At 38.4% G+C, this 18717-nt stretch overlaps 2 protein-coding genes and 1 non-coding gene across 6 annotated transcripts in view; 1 reads left to right on the top strand and 2 right to left on the bottom strand.

Moving 5' to 3' along the window:
• Window positions 1-1695, top strand: part of LOC123015476 (inositol-trisphosphate 3-kinase homolog) — a 30512-nt gene extending 28817 nt beyond the window's left edge. For all 4 annotated transcript variants that reach the window (XM_044415217.1, XM_044415216.1, XM_044415218.1 and 1 more), the window contains 2 exons: window positions 419-1273; window positions 1328-1695. In XM_044415217.1, coding sequence (XP_044271152.1) covers window positions 419-1273; window positions 1328-1408 — 936 coding nt within the window. In that variant the 3' untranslated portion in view covers window positions 1409-1695. The remainder of the gene's footprint in view (window positions 1-418; window positions 1274-1327) is intronic.
• A 160-nt stretch (window positions 1696-1855) lies between these two features.
• Window positions 1856-1928, bottom strand: Trnav-uac. Its single transcript has one exon. It is a non-coding gene; the product is annotated as a tRNA-Val (tRNA).
• Window positions 1929-2930: 1002 nt separating this feature from the next.
• Window positions 2931-18717, bottom strand: part of LOC123010156 (serine/arginine repetitive matrix protein 2-like) — a 35578-nt gene continuing 19791 nt past the window's right edge. The window contains exons 2-14 of the mRNA XM_044406860.1: window positions 13412-13872; window positions 13111-13357; window positions 10762-11051; window positions 9997-9998; window positions 9492-9739; window positions 9340-9444; window positions 6056-6364; window positions 5948-6004; window positions 5267-5426; window positions 4775-4830; window positions 3826-4725; window positions 3598-3777; window positions 2931-3344 (exon numbers count right to left, since the gene is read on the bottom strand). Coding sequence (XP_044262795.1) covers window positions 3173-3344; window positions 3598-3777; window positions 3826-4725; window positions 4775-4830; window positions 5267-5426; window positions 5948-6004; window positions 6056-6364; window positions 9340-9444; window positions 9492-9739; window positions 9997-9998; window positions 10762-11051; window positions 13111-13357; window positions 13412-13872 — 3187 coding nt within the window. The 3' untranslated portion in view covers window positions 2931-3172. The remainder of the gene's footprint in view (window positions 3345-3597; window positions 3778-3825; window positions 4726-4774; window positions 4831-5266; window positions 5427-5947; window positions 6005-6055; window positions 6365-9339; window positions 9445-9491; window positions 9740-9996; window positions 9999-10761; window positions 11052-13110; window positions 13358-13411; window positions 13873-18717) is intronic.

Below are 18717 nucleotides of genomic sequence, written 5' to 3'. Positions count from 1 at the left end.
GCCTAATTTAACATTTTCAGTGCGTACTATGATCTGCTTGAAAAATTTTTGTCAATTTTTCGAAAAATTCTCAGTGGACTTTGGCATTGTAGCAATTGTTTTTCTTTTCTTTTTTTTTCACTGCGTTCTTATTTGGAAACAAAAACCGTCACATTTTTGTTTTTATTTCCAACGCATACTGCGATTTGTTTTAAAAATACGTTTTACAAGCTTTCAGCTATTAATTTCGACGAAATCACAGCTTTTTTGTGATTAAGAATTTTTCAAAATTCAAAAATTGAAAAAGTTGTTTGGGTTAACGACACCGCCGGCCTTGCTCGTAATTACTGATCAGATTAGTAATTGTTTCACGTGATGATCGTCAAAAATCACGCTTGTTTTGCTAGAGTTGAGTTATGAAATCTGTATTTTTTTGCAGAACGCGTTAGACCTCAGCGCCCCCGCCAGTGACGTCCTGTTGAAGAGTCGCAGCAGCAATTGGTTTCAATTGAGTGGACACCCCGACAGTTTGGCCCCCGCTGGGCCCGGCACTGTATGGAAGAAGCGGTCGGGCGATATCGACGACACCGAGAGGGGCGTTTACGAGGAGTTGTCGCAGGATCCGGTCCTGTGCGACATAATCCCGAAATACTACCGCGAGGTGGAGTACCAAGGGGAGAAGTTCATCGAATTGCAAGACCTCCTGCACGGCTTCCAGGACCCCTACGTGGTGGACATAAAGATGGGCACGCGGACTTTCCTCGAGTCGGAGGTGGAGAAGAAGACGGCGAGGTCGGACCTCTACCAGAAGATGGTGGCGATTGATCCGAGCGCCCCGACCGAGGAGGAGCACAGTCAAAAGGCCGTCACCAAGCTGAGATATATGCAGTTTAGGGAGTTGCAGTCGTCGACGTGCAGTCACGGCTTTAGGATAGAGGCGATGAAGTGTCGGGGGTCGCCCCCCGTGACCGATCTCAAAAAAGTCAAATCGAGTCAAGAAGTGTTCAATACGCTGGACATGTTCCTGGGAGGGCGGGAAGATGTCAGACAAAGACTGCTCAAAAGACTGTGCGAAATTAGAAGTAAAATCGAACAATCGGACTATTTTAAGACACGAGAAGTGGTCGGAAGCAGTCTTTTTATCATTTACGATGATACGAAAGTCGGTGTTTGGTTGATCGATTTCGCAAAAACGAATAAGTTGCCTGAGGGGACGGTGGTCGATCATAGGCGGCCGTGGGTGCAGGGGAATCACGAAGAGGGGTTGTTGTTCGGATTGGATCGACTGATTTCGGTAGGTCGTACTTGTTTTTTTGTGAAATTTGGTTCTAACTGAATGTTGTTACAGGTGATCGAGGATTTGAAAATGCCAGAGAAGCGGAAAGGCGAGTTTGAGAAGTCGCTCCCGGCTGTTAGTGTGAAATCTTGAACAGTTTTCAAAAGTTGAAGAAATTGTTTGGAATTGAAACTGGCCCTCTCTGGAACGGAGATGTGGTCGATATTTTTGGGGTACTTTATGTTGTTGTTCGTGTTGTGGCCCGAAAGGCTTTTGTATTAATGTTTTTATGACAATTTTCAAGTATTACAATGAACAAGTGATTTATAATTTTGTACTTGACTATTACTTATTCGTTCTTTCTAGTCAGTGTTCTTTAATTTAATTGCTAATTATTTATGTTATTATGTTAAGAAATAAAGTTACCAGCGAATAAGGGAGATTGTATATAACTTTGCGAGTAATTTGTATACTGTACTGTTAAATTATGATTTTTTCAATGTTCATGTACTTAGAAATAAAAATTTCGATAAAAAATGTTGTTTCATATTCAATGCTTATTGCAATATTTAAATGCTTTGTCGTAATAGGAAAAAAAAATGGTTCCGCCCGGGATCGAACCGGGGACCTTCTGCGTGTAAAGCAGACGTGATAACCGCTACACTACGGAACCAGTTGCAACAAGTCAGGCTAATGTTACAATTATTGAATCACTAAAAAATTGTGTTTTATTTAACATTCAACGAAAAATCTCTCAATTATAGATTGGATTAAAATTTGCAGTTTGGAACAAAAAATTTGGTAAAAAAATTGCCCCTGGTCACAAAAAATTGGACAAAAAATCACCTATGGACACAAAAAATTGAGCAAAAAAGCCATCTGCAGAAATAGTAGATTATGTTATTAGGAGTAAAAGTGATTGTTTATGTGGCGAAGCAGAACGTTCATTTTGGCGAACGGAGTGAGGCAAATGGATTCAGCTGAGCCACATAAACTCACTTTTACTCCAAATAACATATACTATTTTATCTGCAAACGATTCAGATAGAACGAAAAGAGCAACACACCAATAATCAAGTAAATCACCTCAATAATCAGGACGCTTTGCAATAAAATCATAATAAACGTCACGCGTCAGTTTCGGAATTTGTGTTGAGATTTCACAAGTGTGGATTGATTTAACTGGTGAATAACTGGTGTAGTTTATAGTGCAAAATGTCGAATGCTGATAATATACCTTGTACCTCTCCAGAAAATGCTAAAAAAGCGAAAGGGACAAGAAAGAGACAACAGTGGTAAATGTCAAAGTAAGTGTCAAGTAAAAGTGAAAACGCTTAGGCGTATAAACAGTGTTTTTACTCCATGTCTGAAAAGTAAAACTTTTACCTGTGGCATTTAGTCATAAAAGTGGTCACTTTTGTGACGTTTGCAGATAAACAATATTGTTGACCCTTGGAAGAAAAAAAACAGACAAAAAATCGCCCATGGTCACAAAAAATTGAGCAAAAAGCCGCTTGTGGTTACAAAAAATTGAGCAAAAAGTTGCCTGTAGTCACAAAAAATTGAGCAAAAAGCATACTTGATAGTTTATGATTCTTGTGAATTTTTTTGCATTATTTACTGCATCTGTAAGGTGGGGGTTGATGAAATTCAAAATATTATTTGTTGTGTGGATATTTTATTAGTGTTTACAATACTTTGTTCTACAATAAATAATAAGTCGAAATAAATAAATAAATAACAGCAAAAATATCACAAAATATCATTTGACTAGAAAAATTGCACAAAGGCTGAAACTGAAAGTATTATATTACATCATGTCCACCAACAATTACCACAGAATCATAATCGTGATTATCTAAGGGTTGTCATCGTTAGTAAGTGTTAGAAATGAATAAAAGCCAATTATTGCACTAATTAAGGTGATCGTGGTGAATGAAGAGGAGAATGCGATGGGGACCTAGACGAAGGGCTGATCGACCGACTCGTCGACCTCCTCCGGGAGCACCAAGGACTCCCACTGTAACTACTCTCCGAAGAGGGCGAACTCGGAGTCTGTCTATGATACGGAATAGGCCTCTTCCTTGCGCTAGTTAGTCAGTTAGTACCTAATTAGTTTGTTAATTAATCACACCAACGCTACAAGCCATGCTCGCACTACCAAAAAAAATAATAATAAAACAAATAAAAAAAAAAAAAACACCAAAATCTAGAAACAAGTTTATTCATCAAGTCTACATCTTAGAAATAAAAAAGACATTACATCTCATACTTGCGACTGAAATCATTATAATTAAAAAAAGAAAACAACAAAGTGTGCTCCGACCGAGGACTAAAATTACCTCGTGATTCTTCTCCTGTCGAGGAAGCTGGGGGAACCATGCCGTCTAGGAATCGAAGGTGATCTTGACCTATATGCGCTACTCGAACTTGAGGAGCTGTCCGAATCGGAGCTCGAACTTCTGCTCCTCGACGCGGACCTGGAGCCCGACCTGGAGCGACTGCTGCTCGACGACGACGACCTGAACATCATCATCAAATCACCTTTCCCCAATTTTCTCCACACTCACCGAAAACTCGACCTGGAGGTGCTCCTCGACCTCGACTTGCTCGAGCTGGCACTCCTCGCCTTCCCATTCGCATTGCTCAAATCAAACTTATCCTTATCGACCTCCTTCTCCCGACTCTCGCTCTTCGACTTGTCCCTCTTCAACGGCAAAACCTTAATATCAAACACATCCGATTCGATGCTCTTCTTCTCGGCCATTTTCGGGCTCGGCGACCTCTTCTTCGGCTCAAACACCGGCTTCGGCATCTTCCTCTGCAAACTCTCTTTCGCCTTGGCCGCCAAGCCCGACTTCAACAACCTCAACATCCTCAAATCCTTATCCTCCTCTTCCTCCTCCTCTCTCACATCGCCCACCGGCGGCTCCTCGTCACTCGACGACCTCAACCTCACCACCGGCAACGGCTTCTTCTCCTTCTTTTTTTTTCGCCGCTCCGAATCCGAACCGGAATGACTCGGCTGTTTCCGCGGTGGTGTCCTCACTTCGGGCTCTTTCACCTGCACTTTCGGCTCTTTCCGACGACGTTCGGGCGATTTAGGCCGCCGCTCGGGTGTTTTCGTACGTCTAATGACAGGCGAGCGGGATTTTCGGCGACGCTCGGGCGATCTCGTACGTGACCTTCTCGATCGCGATCGTCGACTGTCTGGACGCCTTTTGGGCTCATCGTACCTTCGGTGGTAATTGTTGCGACTGTGATGGTAATCTCTACGGTCTCTAGATCGGGAGTAGCGACGACGAGGCGATCGACTACGACGCGTTTTTGTTTTAGGCGGCGTTGGAGATCGTCTTTTGTCTACACGTGGTGGTGGGGGGGATGGTTTACGTTTAGGTGACGGTGATTTGTTTCGTGGTTCTTCTTTATTTTTGTCGTTTGTTTTTTTCGATTTTTTCGGTTCAGGAGAACTACAATTGTGATAATTAAAACAAAACAAATGACATTTGAATCAATTACCTTTCTCGTGAACTGTCAGAAGTCGAATGCTTCTTCTTCTTATTTGCTTTCTTTTTCTGTACAAACAAGAATGTAATTAACCGTCACGTGATCACTTTCAATTCAAGAAAAAACACACAATAAGTGATTAGAAAAAATCACAAAAAATCTACTTTCTTTGTTTTGGAAAAAAAACGCAGCTACCCGTGATGTCATTTCGTAGCTGTCATTTGTTTTATTAAATATTTTTGTTAATGGTAACATGCAGTCGAGTGTGCTAGAGGCCTTAAGGCCGGTACTTACTATCGATGTTGTAAGCCAGTCTGGCTATCCTATGTAATGATGCGCAAGGTTCAAACAGAACAATGTTTTTTTACTTCAATCAACAAAAAGTTGCCTTCATGCATAAAATAATAGAAAACGCCCCCATAACCCCCAAACAAAAACTAAGTATAAAGCACTAAGAAATGTCGAAAAAAAATCTGGAAAATTCCTTAATAGTCAGTCACTAACCTCTTTCTTCTTCACTTTTTTCTTTTTCTTCTTCTCTTCTTCACTGCTCGAATCGTCGGATTTTTCCGACTCCGAGTCCGAATCATCGCTCGAATCGCTCGATGCCGACGATCGGCGACGCTTCTTCTTCGACTTCTTCTTGTTTTTCACTTTGCTGGATCTAGAGACACAGAAAAAACAAATGACAATGATAGGCGTCACAAGCGACATCAAAAAAACATACTAAAGGGATGCAAAAAGCTTCCAGAAAACGTCAAACGCGGACCGCAGACTAAACAATATGCCCGATAGTGTTTCGATTTTTCTGGAAGCCGCAATTTTTACACAACTGTAGTGTTGACTGAAACGAGAATTCTTAGAGTGAAATTCTAATGCTTGAACGCACCTTCAGTCCAAAAAAAATGGTCGAGCTAGACATACGCAAGATCATGTAATGATTAAGGAGAGAAACCAAACCATACATTTACCTGACAAGGGCCTTCATAACATGTACGGCAAAAAAATATACCACCATTGAATTAGTACGAGGAAATACAACATTTGGGTACGTTAATTTGAAGAAAAAAACAGTTTAATTTGAGAGAAAAAAAGGCACAATCACAGAAACGAGAGAAATCAAAAAATTATCTCGAAGTTTTACAAACTATGAAACGAAACGAAAAACGCCCCTGTGAGACTTACCTTTCTTTCTTCTTCTTTTTAGACTTTTTCTTCTTTTTCGGTTCTTCACTCGACGTACTGAAACGAAGTTGGAATTAATCGGGACAACAACAAACACAATCTAGTTACCTCTCTTTACGTTTACGTTTCTTCTTCTTCACACTCTTAACTTCCGGTTCCGGACTCGGTGTATGCACCAAATCGTATCTCGTCGCCTCTTTATCCTTCTTCTTCTCTTCCTCCTTCTTCTTTTCTTCTTCTATAGCTTTCTGTTTTTCCTTTTCTTGTATCGCATTCGTACGTGCGACTTTCTCTTTGGCTTCACGATCCGGATCGAAACTGCTGCCATCTACGAAATATTCCGAAATTCCGAAGGCTTCGCGAAGCCTCGCATTCTTCTCTTGTTGGGCTTCGGCCACTTGATGAGTCTCCGTGACACTAAAAATCGACAAAAAATCAACATCAGTCTTTCTCACAATTTTTATTACTTTTCGTTTAAATCCGAATCGTAATTATAGCAAACCATAACGCGACTGTCACCAACAACCGACGCAACAATAATTGAAATTTTCACAAAGGTTGGTCAATTCGCGACCGCACCCTCGACTGAAAAAAAAATATCCGTATTGTAGTCGAGGGGCGAGTGAGCCGACCTTTGCGTCGTCGACTGACGTCCCGGACTGGATCAATACTCTCTCTCCCCCTTTTTATTGCATTATATCGGGGGTGAGTGAGTGAGTGACTAAGCGTTGCATTTGGCCTACTTAAAATAATACAAACAACGAGAAACGCAATGTTTTGATTTTTATCATCATCGATCGGCGAGGTTTGAGTAAATTGATGACAAAATGAAAAATTGAAACGACGCCAGAAAGCGGGTTAAAGGATTAAATGAGAATGAAAGCCGCTTGAGAGACCGCAAAACGTTCAAATTGCCAAAGAGCGGTTTTTGAGTGGAATTTACGGCCATGAAAGCCGAGACAGAATTATTCAACAAAGGGAAATTTTCACTACATAATCACCTGTTTAAAAATTCACTCTTTTTGTATTGAATAATAAACGGCGATTTTTTTACTGTTCCGTCGTTTATTCACAAAGAATAAACGAAAAAAAACAAATGAATTTTTTTCCCAAAAGTAAAGGATCATTTAGTTAAAAACATAAAAAATACGTGGTACGTTGTTGAGAAGCAAAATTCTTGTAGTCATATAAAATGAAAAGTTACACTTATTATTTATTTTGTTAAGTTCTTCAATTCACATTGTTTTCTCAAGTTTTCATATTTTACTTTAAATAATCGTTTCATATTATATCAATGAATAATTGTTTTTGTATTTATTTACTTTCAGCATCTAGCAGTATTTAAATTTTTTAAAAATTATTATTTAGCAAAAAATTTGCGTTTGCCGACATGACAACACTGTGTATCAATTTTTGCTGTTGGTAACAATGTTTATTTGCTAGGAAACTACTACTAAATTTTCAGGAATAATTAAATGCGTTTAGACAACGTTGCCACATTTTCTTTTTTTGAATAGATTTTTTACTATTAACTATACAGGTGTTTCAAAACTTGCGCCCCAAAGAAAAATTCCAAGTAAGATGAAATACCAAAAACATGAAAAAAATGTTTTGACATTTATTTTTTGACATTTTTTATGTCTATTTAATGTTATTGATGACCTTGTATATGTTTTTTCATAACCTGTAGCAAAAAAACGTGGAAAATTACTTTTCCAACAGAAATAAATAATCAAGGTGCAAAATTTTAACCCCTATAATTTCGAAATTTTTATAGATAGAATTTTTTTAACATTTTTTTCCATGTTCCTGGTATCTTACCTTACGAGGAATTTTTCTCTGGGGCGCGAGTTAGAACACCCTGTATATAAGTTTTAATTACTTTCAGCTTTTATGTACACATTTTGAGCGGCCCGTATAGCATTAAATCAATAATTAATATTTGTTTAGAATTGCAGTGACATTTGACATCACACTAGCCACCAATTTTAGCCTTAATATGAGTGTTTCTCGTACCAACTTAATTTTACTCTCAACAAAAACATATTTTTTGTAAAAAATTCAATTTTTGACAATAAAAATTTATCATATAACACCATAGCAATTTTGAGTAAAATTAAACTATTTTCAGTTTTAATTTTAATTTCTAGCCGTTAATTTCCTTCTGTTAATAACAACAGTCTATAATTAAGTAAAAATTCCGTTTTCTTAGTGAGAAATCACTCAATTACTTACTTACAAACGAAACAATTTTATCTTACAATAATTTATTCATTAGTTGTTACAAAAATTACACTAATTGCAAACCATAAACAAATAAGACAATTTTTCAAAAAGGGCTCAACTCTAAAAAAAATTCGATTTAGAATGAATACTAAGTAAAAATTTTCCAAGTTCGCTCAAAACTAGGCTATTCAGTCGGTTGCCACTCTCGGAAGAGTCCAAAATAAGTCATTATTAAAATTTCCTTTCTGATCAGTTTGTATTTTTTTAAAGATTTTGTTTTAAATTTTCTTAAAAATACTTTTTTCTTAATTTGTGTTTCACCTGATTGTAACTTATTAGTTTGTAAGAAAACGTTATCAAGTTGATAATTATTTATAATAATTATTACTCAAATTTTACACAAACGACGCAATTTCGCGGAGGCATTAATTTATGCGAGTGACGTAAATCAATACCTTTATGAAAACTTGAAACTATCGAATTTTTGCTAATTACGGGTGTAAAAAATTAACTACATTTTCGTTTTATCATTAATTGCATTTTTAATGGCTATTTATTTTTCATTTTGGCAGTGTAACAAGCGATAAGAAATTATTGAAATTTTATGGGTTTGCATAAGTTGTTACCTCACGACGGACCTCATGGTCTTTTTCTGCTGCCCTGACCTCAAATACAGATCGTTATTGCAATGACAATGACAGCAACACTGCCTCCTTGGCGCGGTCCTGGCATGCAGGGCCGGCTTCCCCAAGGCTTGACAAAAAGCCCCTCTCCACAACCTCTCAAAAATGAGACGTTCGTCGACAGGACACCGATTTCTCGGCGTTGAATAAAACATCATACCACACACATAAAATCCTCTTTTACGAAAAAATTTCTTATAGTAATAACGCGGGAAGCAAAGGATTATTATCACACTTTTTATCCGATTGGAAGACTTGAAACTCTTACACACTACTGGTAAATGGAAGACATATCAGATTTTGTGTTTATGGAAAAGCTTAAGTTTCACATTTTGGCGTTCGTAATGACGATTGATTGCGTCTGTGCGCCACCATCGTCTTATTTAAACTGAAGGGATGAAACCGGGACCGGATGCGCAGCATCCCCGAATCGATAATCACGGGAAATCAGCGACGCCGACGCGCCCCCACCCAATTACTTACGCGGGACGCCCCCAATGAGTGACAGGTCGTTCCAGCTTGCCCCCTTGGCCCATCAGAAGCTTCCGGTAGTTGCCCACTTTGTTGTTGATCGCCTCCTGCGAAAAACTGTACCCACAATCAGAAACAACCACGCGCCCCCGTGAGACACCTACCCCTGTTCCTCGAGGATATCCGCGAATTCCGCGCACTTTAACTCGATCTTCCGCTTCTTCTCGTGGTCCAGAATCTCCTGGTTGGGCGGCTTGTGACTCGCCACGTCCAAATTGCACAATTCCTGCTCGGTTTTGTACGTTTTCTCCTTCTCGCGGGGCTTGACGAGGGCCCAGTTGCGCTGGACGTGGCCGTTGGTCCCGGAACCGCGGGGGGTTTGCAAACCGATGCCGTTGTACATTTTTGGTACCTGAAACGGGGTTTGGGGGGCTAAATGCTAAACTGTGTCAAAATCTCTTATTGATTTTGCGGCGACCTAGTGTCCCAGTCGGCCGGGCATACTTACCAAGCAAAATACAAAGTGACAGTCTTACTTTTCGAAAATTGTTGTCTTTTAAGACAATTTGGACACTTGGGTTTGGATAAATGTTTAAAACGTTTCACATCGCACAATATTTGTTATCGCAACATGTCAGACTGGCGCAGGGGTGCCAACCGCAGACGCACGCCTACGAAGCGCATTAGCACGAATTGTCATTAGCCATAATGGGAGTACCAACCGCATGAATTTTATTTGTTTCTAAACTAGAATAATATGCAATAAAACCGCCATTTATTATCTCGCTGATTATAAATTTTGGGTTCATGTCAGCTGGGGTGGAAATAATGGTGCAAATTCAAATTTTTTAAATTTTATTCTTAACTTAAAATTACTGAAAGTTGTGATTCAGGTTACAATGCCATCGTCCATCAGTCCTGAAAAGACAATTTTGAGTATTTTCAAACGTTATTTGCGTACATCTAGTGATATGAAGACAACTCTACATTCACAAAATACAATAAATATTTGAGGTGGCAATCTACCCCACTAGAACCTAATTTGCCGTCTCAACTGCGTCCAAACATACAATAAAGTTCTGATTTGTGCTCAACACAAATTTCTCCTGAGTAGACTCGTTACAAAATCAACACTGCACTTTGTGCTAAAATTTAATCAATTAGGCACAGAGATAAGTAAAAATTTAAGCAAACTGACTAGCCCCTAGTTCGAAATCAGTCCGAAAATTGATTCTGTAATGATCAGAAAAGTCAAACTAAATAATATACACAACAAAAAAGAATACTTTATTTAGGTACACTAACCATAAACAAAAAAGAAGCAATAAAACATAAATTATCGTAACTTAAACTAACAAATGTACATAACCCAAGCACATGAAACAATCGACTTGTTTCGCAACCTCTTCGGGCACAACAGTAACTTTGGCTAACATAGAATGCCTCTATCGACGGTGATAGCGGTTTTGGGCACTGGTGTGTGTGTCAGATGACGGCAAGCCGTTCCACATTGCGGACAAAGGCAGTTACTCGATACCGTGTACGTACTTAAGCTTCCGCTTAAAGTGTCTGAGCAAAATGTTTTCCTTTGCGACTTCGGCGTCTCTGAGATGCTTTTGATTGTCGGAACCGAATCGGAGGACTTCAGCGGCAGCGCCGGCAAAAGGGGGCACTTTAACGAAATCCACGGGTGCTCCAACAACTCATGAACGGTTGGACGCTTCCTAAAAAACGACAGTTTTAATCCAACTAAATTAAAATTGGGTTTGAAGCACTCATCACTTCGCTCGTCACAATTTTATTTAGGGTGGTTTGCACCGTTCAAGATTAAATATTAAAAATAAATTAAATTAAATTAAATATTAAATATTATAGTATGTTAATCTGACATTTGTGTTTGCACCGTATTGCATTTAACGAAAATCTTGGTTTGGCAGCTATCATATTTAATTCGTGAAAAATCACGGTTTAAAATACAAATCTCCGTTTATCTTTTGACGTTTCACGAATCGTCTGTCACATCACAAGTACAAAAAATTCAATTTGATAATATTTTGCAAGAATATTTGCCTAATATATGTTAATGTGGCTGCAGTCAATGCAACAAGAAGACAATTTATCAACGAATTGTTTTTAAGATAATAGTTTACATTAATGTGGAAATATAAAAATAGAAAATTAAATTGTTTGTAACTGCTTCTTTTTTAATTCTATTTCTAACTACATACAAAATTTATTTGCAATGTATCACTTCTTTTTTCTTTGCTTCTTTCTTTTTTAAACCCGACAATTCGTCGTATTTTTTTGATAAATTCCCATCAAGAAATGAGGTTAAATTGGGCTTAGGCCTTCTTTTTGAGCTCTAATCATACAGTGTCCGAGACAGAGAATTTGGAATTTCAGTTCCTGTAGAATTTAGTGCAGTGCCGGATTAATAATTAATGCGCCTTCATATATCTGCCTCCTGAAAGTTAATCCGTTTTTTGCATTCTCAAATGCTTTTGTATGATGTTGAGATGAGTACGATTTTTTTTCTAAAAAATTATTTTTTTCGCGACAAAATTCAAAGATCATACTCATTTCTTTAGGGGTTCTTGCTGCATTATAGTTTAACTTTATGTAATTTGTGTAAATCCTTTTCACTTCTCACATTCAGTTGTAATTAAAGTCTGTTTTTTTTAATGGAAATGCCAAACAGTCTTAACGTTGGTATCACTAGTAAATTCATCCATGGTAATTTTAATAAAGGAAGTTGCTAGTTCCGGTTTTTTGAATTAATTAGAAAACAATGTCATTAAACGTCAACACAAAAAATCGTCTAAGAAAATTTAGAGACGAAACACCAAAAAAGAAACAAATTCGGTACACTAACAGTTTTTCGAAATTTAGAAACGAATAGTTCGCAAGTTAGAAAAAGGCCCCGTTAAAATGTAGACGCAATTTGTAATGCGGGTTTGGTAAATATTCTTAATTTTTAGCAAGAAATCGACAAGAATACAAAATAAACATGAATGAGAAAGAACTTCGGAAAGAACGCAATTAAATTAGTGTCTTGTGCATCGTTTTTGAGAAACGAGTTGAAAAAGTAACAATTTTGAAACTAAAGCTTAAGAAGAATTTATAAAATGCATCAACTTTGAGCTCATTTTAATAAATTACACAAAATTTATTGCCAATCATCATAATACCTACTTGTATCTTTTGCTAAATAACTTTTTTCTGTATATACATACATCCTTTTTCTTCAAAGTTTTTGTAGCAAAAATCTCATTTTTGTCCACAACATTGTACTTACTTACAAAATTATTAGCACTGAATTCTGTCTTTAGACCTTATGTAATGTCTGTCCTTAAGTATTTCAAAGAACAAACAGGCACACAAGATCCATAAAAGTCAAAATTTTGACAACATCTCAATTGGAACTCATAACCATAATTTTTTAACAAAATTTCTAGGGACAAAAACAAAGAGCATACAAAATTTGTGGCTATGGAGACAAGCTGCTACCAATTTTTTCAGCAAAATTTTGACTTGGTAATTTCTATTTAAAAAAAAAAACAGACTTTACATTATTTTAATTGCCACCACAATTGTCAAACGCATGTCAAATAGAATAAATTTACAGTGTTGTCAAATGACATCAACGATTAACTAAACGACGGTCACTAAAGGTCGGTTCAAAAGATATAAGATATTTAATTTAATTTAAAGATTAGTAAAATGACAATTTTAAACCCTGACGGTACAAACCACCCTTAAACGTTATAAACGTGGGTTATTTACCTGGGATCCGTTACCAAGGCACTCTTGATAAAGTCTATAGCCGGCGAAGAAACATCCTCGAAATGGTCTGGTTCGAAAGATAAGGCACACTTTGATATATTAAGAAAAGTCTGTTGCTTATCGTCGGCCCCAAACGGCGTATACCCCGACAAGAGCACATACGCCAAGACCCCAATCGACCAAATATCCGTCGAGAGACAAATCGGGTCATAACTAAGCACTTCCGGCGCTACATAATCTACAGTACCTGTAAACAAAATCACACGTAACACCCCCCCAAAATCGCATCATTGTCTCTCACCTATAATCTCCCGTACTTTAACACCGGGCTCCAAAACCTTCGATATCCCAAAATCACAGAGCTTGATATCATCACAGTTATCCTCGATTGAGAGCAGTAAATTCTGCGGCTTTAGATCCAAATGCACGATGTTTCTCTCGTGCAGAAACGACACACCATCTAGGATCTGTTTCATCGCTTTGCGGGCCTCCGCCTCGCCGAGACACTGTCCACCATCGAGGATGTGTTGAAGTTCGCCGCCAGCGGCCAATTCCAACACCAACACCATCTCCGTGGCCGATTCGTACACTTCGTGCAGACGAATCACGCGATTCGTCGACGAGCATTGCATCAAAACAGCGATCTCGTGAATGATCTCCTTCATTTGGTCCTGGTTGCGGCGTCGCTTCTTCACGAATTTCGCCGCGTATTCCACCCCGGTCTCCTTGTGCACGGCACGACACACCGTCGCATATTTGCCCCTAAAACCACATAAAAACACATTGTTAGTCTGAGTAAAAACCAAGCAACGATAATTAAAACGGTCACTTCGTTTCAAGGTAACAACACGGCATTCACTCTTATTACGCGTACGAAACACCGGGAAACAGAAACGCGATCAACCGTTAGATAACGATGCAGAAATCGACGCTTATTGTTCAAGCGAGACGAAATACGGAAACGAAATTCTTTCACAACAACGATTTATGACTTCGGACCATCCCCCAATGATTAATCATTGTGATAGTGAAAAGCGTATCTCGACTGATTTAGTGCTTCTAAAGTTCCAGGTGCACAAAAAATTACAACGCGATTTTTTTCTCGTAAAAAACAGTTTGACAACAATTAAAAATTATCGCTCAAATAAATTTTATTTAAATACACCGAACATGACAATGCGAAATGACTTCATCTTATGATTAATTATATATACGAAGTCGCTTGAAAGGTTATAAATTTCACTTTTTTTACGACCGTTTTATTGCGCCAATTTCGGTTTGAATGAATTAATTCGCAATTTTTAATAAATTTATAAATTAAAAAAAAATCATTAGAATTTCATAAAATATTAAGCAAGACGTCTATGAGATGTTTATTTACGGCAATGTTTGTTGATATCATTAGGAACAAGATAATGTGGGAAATGTCACTAAGACAAACATTGCGAAATTAACCAAACTTTCCCCTCTGTAATTTGTTTATTTCTCGTTGTAACGCATCTTTGGTCACGTTTTGTTCACCATTTCCGATTATTAGTAATTATCACGTCACGCATACGATCGAAACAAACACCCTGTAACTTTGTAGACACTTTGTTTTGAACAATAACGAAAACAAAAATGTTTTGGCGCATTGCTTGTAAACATGTAAATTTAAATACTGTTGGATATTTGATACCCCTTATTTAACAAATTCCTTCATAATTTGCGACAGACACGTAAAAACCTTCCATCGCTGGCCGAGGGCAAATGTCAACAAACAGGATCTACAATAATACAGTTACATTTTTTTTTTTCATTGTCCACGACCAGTTCAAATATTCCGCAAGAATGTCGCTAACATTTCCAAGACATTAAGAAAAAAATTCCCCCAACACACCCACCCCTCAGTGGTGTCTTCGACCTCGGCACATGCAATTTCCAATAAAACAACAACGAAAGAAACAAGAAAAATCGAGTTTTAAACCGCGTGCCATCGTCGCATTTTTGTGGTGGAATCGTGAAAAGATCGCCTCAAATCAATTACCGAACCGGTCCCTCATTACCGGTCGACTTACACGTATATAAAACGTATAGTGCATGCGGATGTATATACGGGCGGCCATGAATATGGAAACCGGGTGCGTTCAACGGGAGGAAACGGGTTTCGTGTTGCCGAGATCCTTCCGAGGACGGCCTCGAATGACCTTGACGAACGAAGATGACTCTACGTTGCGGTTCGATGAGCCGAAGAAGTTCTTCGACGCCGGAAAACCGACGTTTTTTCACGGAAATAGGCGTGGCTAAAGTTTTCACACGATCAAAGATAACTCGGAACGAAGAAAAAACAAAAAAAACCGGCCGGCCACATACCACTCATTCTACGATTTCCCCCATACATGTTCCAAAATTTCGCCAAATTCGGAGCGAAAATAGCGTCAGAGTTTGTAACACAAAAAAAAACACAAAATCAAAGATGGCCATGACTATGGTAGAAAAAACAAAAATGTGACTAAATAGCGACCTTCTGCCTAGTTTCCTAAATACTTGTACAAAATTTTATCAAATTTGGGTTAAAAATGGCCGAAATAATAGAAATATGTTTTTGGGTTTGAATAAATTTTCCACATGAATAAATTGCGTCGTTTTATTTTCCTTCCAAAAGCACTTGAAAGTACTTAACAACACTTGTTTGGCAAACATTGAGTTACAAAAGAGATGAGTAATGAACGGAATTAACGAAAAGTCGTCATTATCATTCTCGCCTACGGCTCGCGCCAATAGCTTTGTTTGTAATAATTTTATTGTCGAGGATGGGTCAATGTCAACTTGTTACACAAACCAGATACGAAAATGACCTGTTATTATGTCCTACCAACTATTTATGGTAGTACCATATCGAAAAAATCTATCATTTTCTAGTGAAAAACTCGCTAAACAAACGTTCAACTATAAAGATAAAATTTTCGGTCGATGCCATATTTGGTGGTACCGGCTTCCAGAATTCGCAAGAAAAACAAAACGGTACCTCTTGAGGGTGGTGCCACGTTGCCATATACGTGCAATTTCCCAATAACCCGTCGCCCATGGAATTTTCGCGCGATTTCGCTGAAAAAATCAACCTGCGTGGGTACCACCGTGCAATAAAAAACGGTCAAACCCAGCGACACTGTCCCCAAATAAACCAAAAATCTTTTCACCTACGTGTTTTATGACCGTTTTGCCATTGTTGTTGATCGCCTTGTGTTCAATTAAGAAATTTTCACTCTAGTTATCCCTTTGTCTGGTTGTACCAAAGTGGTACTGATCTATGTGGGCTAAACCGATCAAGAGTTTATCGTCGATCGAATTTCTCTACCCACTGAAAAAATTGACCAAACCCACACTGCTTGAGGCACCCTCGAAATTCGAGTACTTCAACCTTTAAATAAAGTACCATCGGAAGTCGATCGGACACGTGTTGATCGCGAAAAAAAAAACACGTGTAGGTGTTGCGACTATTAAAATCAACATACGCTGTCATTAAGAAGTCTTAAATTGTATTTGTAAAACGCGCAATCTCGTTTATATGGACATCGGCCTTGGGAACTGACCGTATCAGACGCCGGTTCCTTATAGTAGTACTCAACGATGATTTCTTGATTACTCTTTTGTCTTTTTTGTGCAATTATTTATTTACATAGGAGTCAAATTGACTGAGTTCTTGATTGATCGATTATTCGTAGGCCCGGTCTAAATCGGGGTACCACCTCATACACATAAAATTATCGATGATAAATCACGATCAAATAATTAGGTACGTTAATTATTTTCGCCCATGGCGATCAGAATTGATCCGCACGTGAAAACACCAAATCGAGCAAACCGTGACTTATGTGGTACTAGTGGTACCACCAAAGGAAGACATCAATAATCCGCTCACACAATCATGTCTCGATAAGAGCCAGAAAAGGAGTTCGCCAATCGTAGACCCTTAAATTTATCGCACCGGTGGGAGTAGTACCCAAGTACTTGTCTTTTTCCACCAAGACAAGAAATTTTAATAAGATGTTATTATCGGACACATCCGTTCACACGCATTCCTAACACCTCTAAGTCGCTCTCGACCGAATATGGATGTAATTAGATGCAGTACGACCACACGCGAGTGGTACTTGAATTCAAATCATAATCAAAAAGGCGCCAGTGACATGGAAAAGCTCACCTTTAGAGTTATAAAGACAGGTGGTACCACCCAACTCGCATTTTAGCCCTTTTCAAACAAATCTTATCTTGCGGTACTTTGAGTTGGTATCCACGACCTTCCGATGACACAAAGGCGCCAGAAGCTTATCTTGCGGTACTTCTAGCTCGGTACCACCCTACTTTACTACAAAACAAACACTTCAAGCGGTACTTCACCTCCGGTACCACCCTTTCTGGGCGCGGTACATTAAAAGTCATGCTTTTCGCTCGTTTTCTCACAACGGGCCCCCCGGCCGTGCGTAATAACACACAACATCGGCATGAAATAGTACCGGGTACACGTCGTAGACAAGTCATTAGGCACGCTGCATGTGTCCGAGTGAGTTGTCAACTGCCGATTTTTTCGAGTACACTAACCTCATCAAGTACTGCCGTACCTGAGAAAAACGATCCGGCTTCCGGTAACGCTTAGTTTACTTTCGTAGAAATATTTTCTCCTTAGAAGTACCGTCGTCTTTTTCATCATGATGGACGCGGTTCGTCGCTCCACACACTGCACTACACAAAGACGAGCGATTCTCACGCGCGTATTCGGTGCCTCCGGCTAGGTCACGAGTCGGGGTCACAAGAGTTAACGTTCCTTATATACCAAACGATTATTACAGAGACTCCCCGGGGTCGTAACCAACGCACCCCTGAGGGTACTCAAACATCGAAAACTAATTGCATGCAAGTGCTGCAGGTACATACGTGACGCACGAATTCGACCGCGTTTGTTGCGTAAGGAGGCAGTACCGGAAAGCATAGACCACAAAACGGACTCATTTTTGCACCACATTGCGAGTTGTGCCTTTCCTTCTTCCCTAGAGAATGAATACTCTAGTTGCAAGACTAAAATGATCTTTTTTTCTTTGATGACAACACCAGGCAACATGATTTTTCTAACAAGCATAATTTTTAATACCAGTCTTAAAACACGCCATTTGTCTTATAATGGTAAAAATAAAAACCTCCAACATGTCACATTTTTAATTAATATTTTTTAGATAAACGTTAACAAAGGGTATTATAATGGGAAATAAATTTAAATTTCATCTTTTACTACTGATTTGTAAATCAATTTATTTTCCGTTTAAGCAAGTAAGAAAATGTATCTAAATTGCCCAAAAGTACGAGTAAGGGACCTCAACACTGAAAAGTTTTCTACAAAAATCAAATAATTATGTAATTATGTTTGAATTTTTTTTAACAGTGTAGTCCACAGATTATTGGCAATAATAGAAATAAAAATTATTCTATATTTATCAAAAAACTACAGGAAAATTGTAAAACACTTGTCTGTCGAATGTCTCTAAAAGGGTATTTTCCGATTCGATTTCTTTCTATAAAACTTAAGGACTTAAGTGATAAATAAGAGCGTTTTCATCTAGATATCAGTGTTAT

The sequence above is a fragment of the Tribolium madens genome, unplaced genomic scaffold, assembly GCF_015345945.1.
Source record: "Tribolium madens isolate multiple individuals breed KSU strain unplaced genomic scaffold, Tmad_KSU_1.1 Scaffold_19;HRSCAF=116;Tcas5.2_LG9, whole genome shotgun sequence".
Classification (NCBI taxonomy): Eukaryota; Metazoa; Arthropoda; class Insecta; order Coleoptera; family Tenebrionidae; genus Tribolium; species Tribolium madens.
The sequence above is the reverse complement of the archived record's forward strand: the minus strand, read 5'-3'. Positions and strand labels throughout refer to the sequence as shown.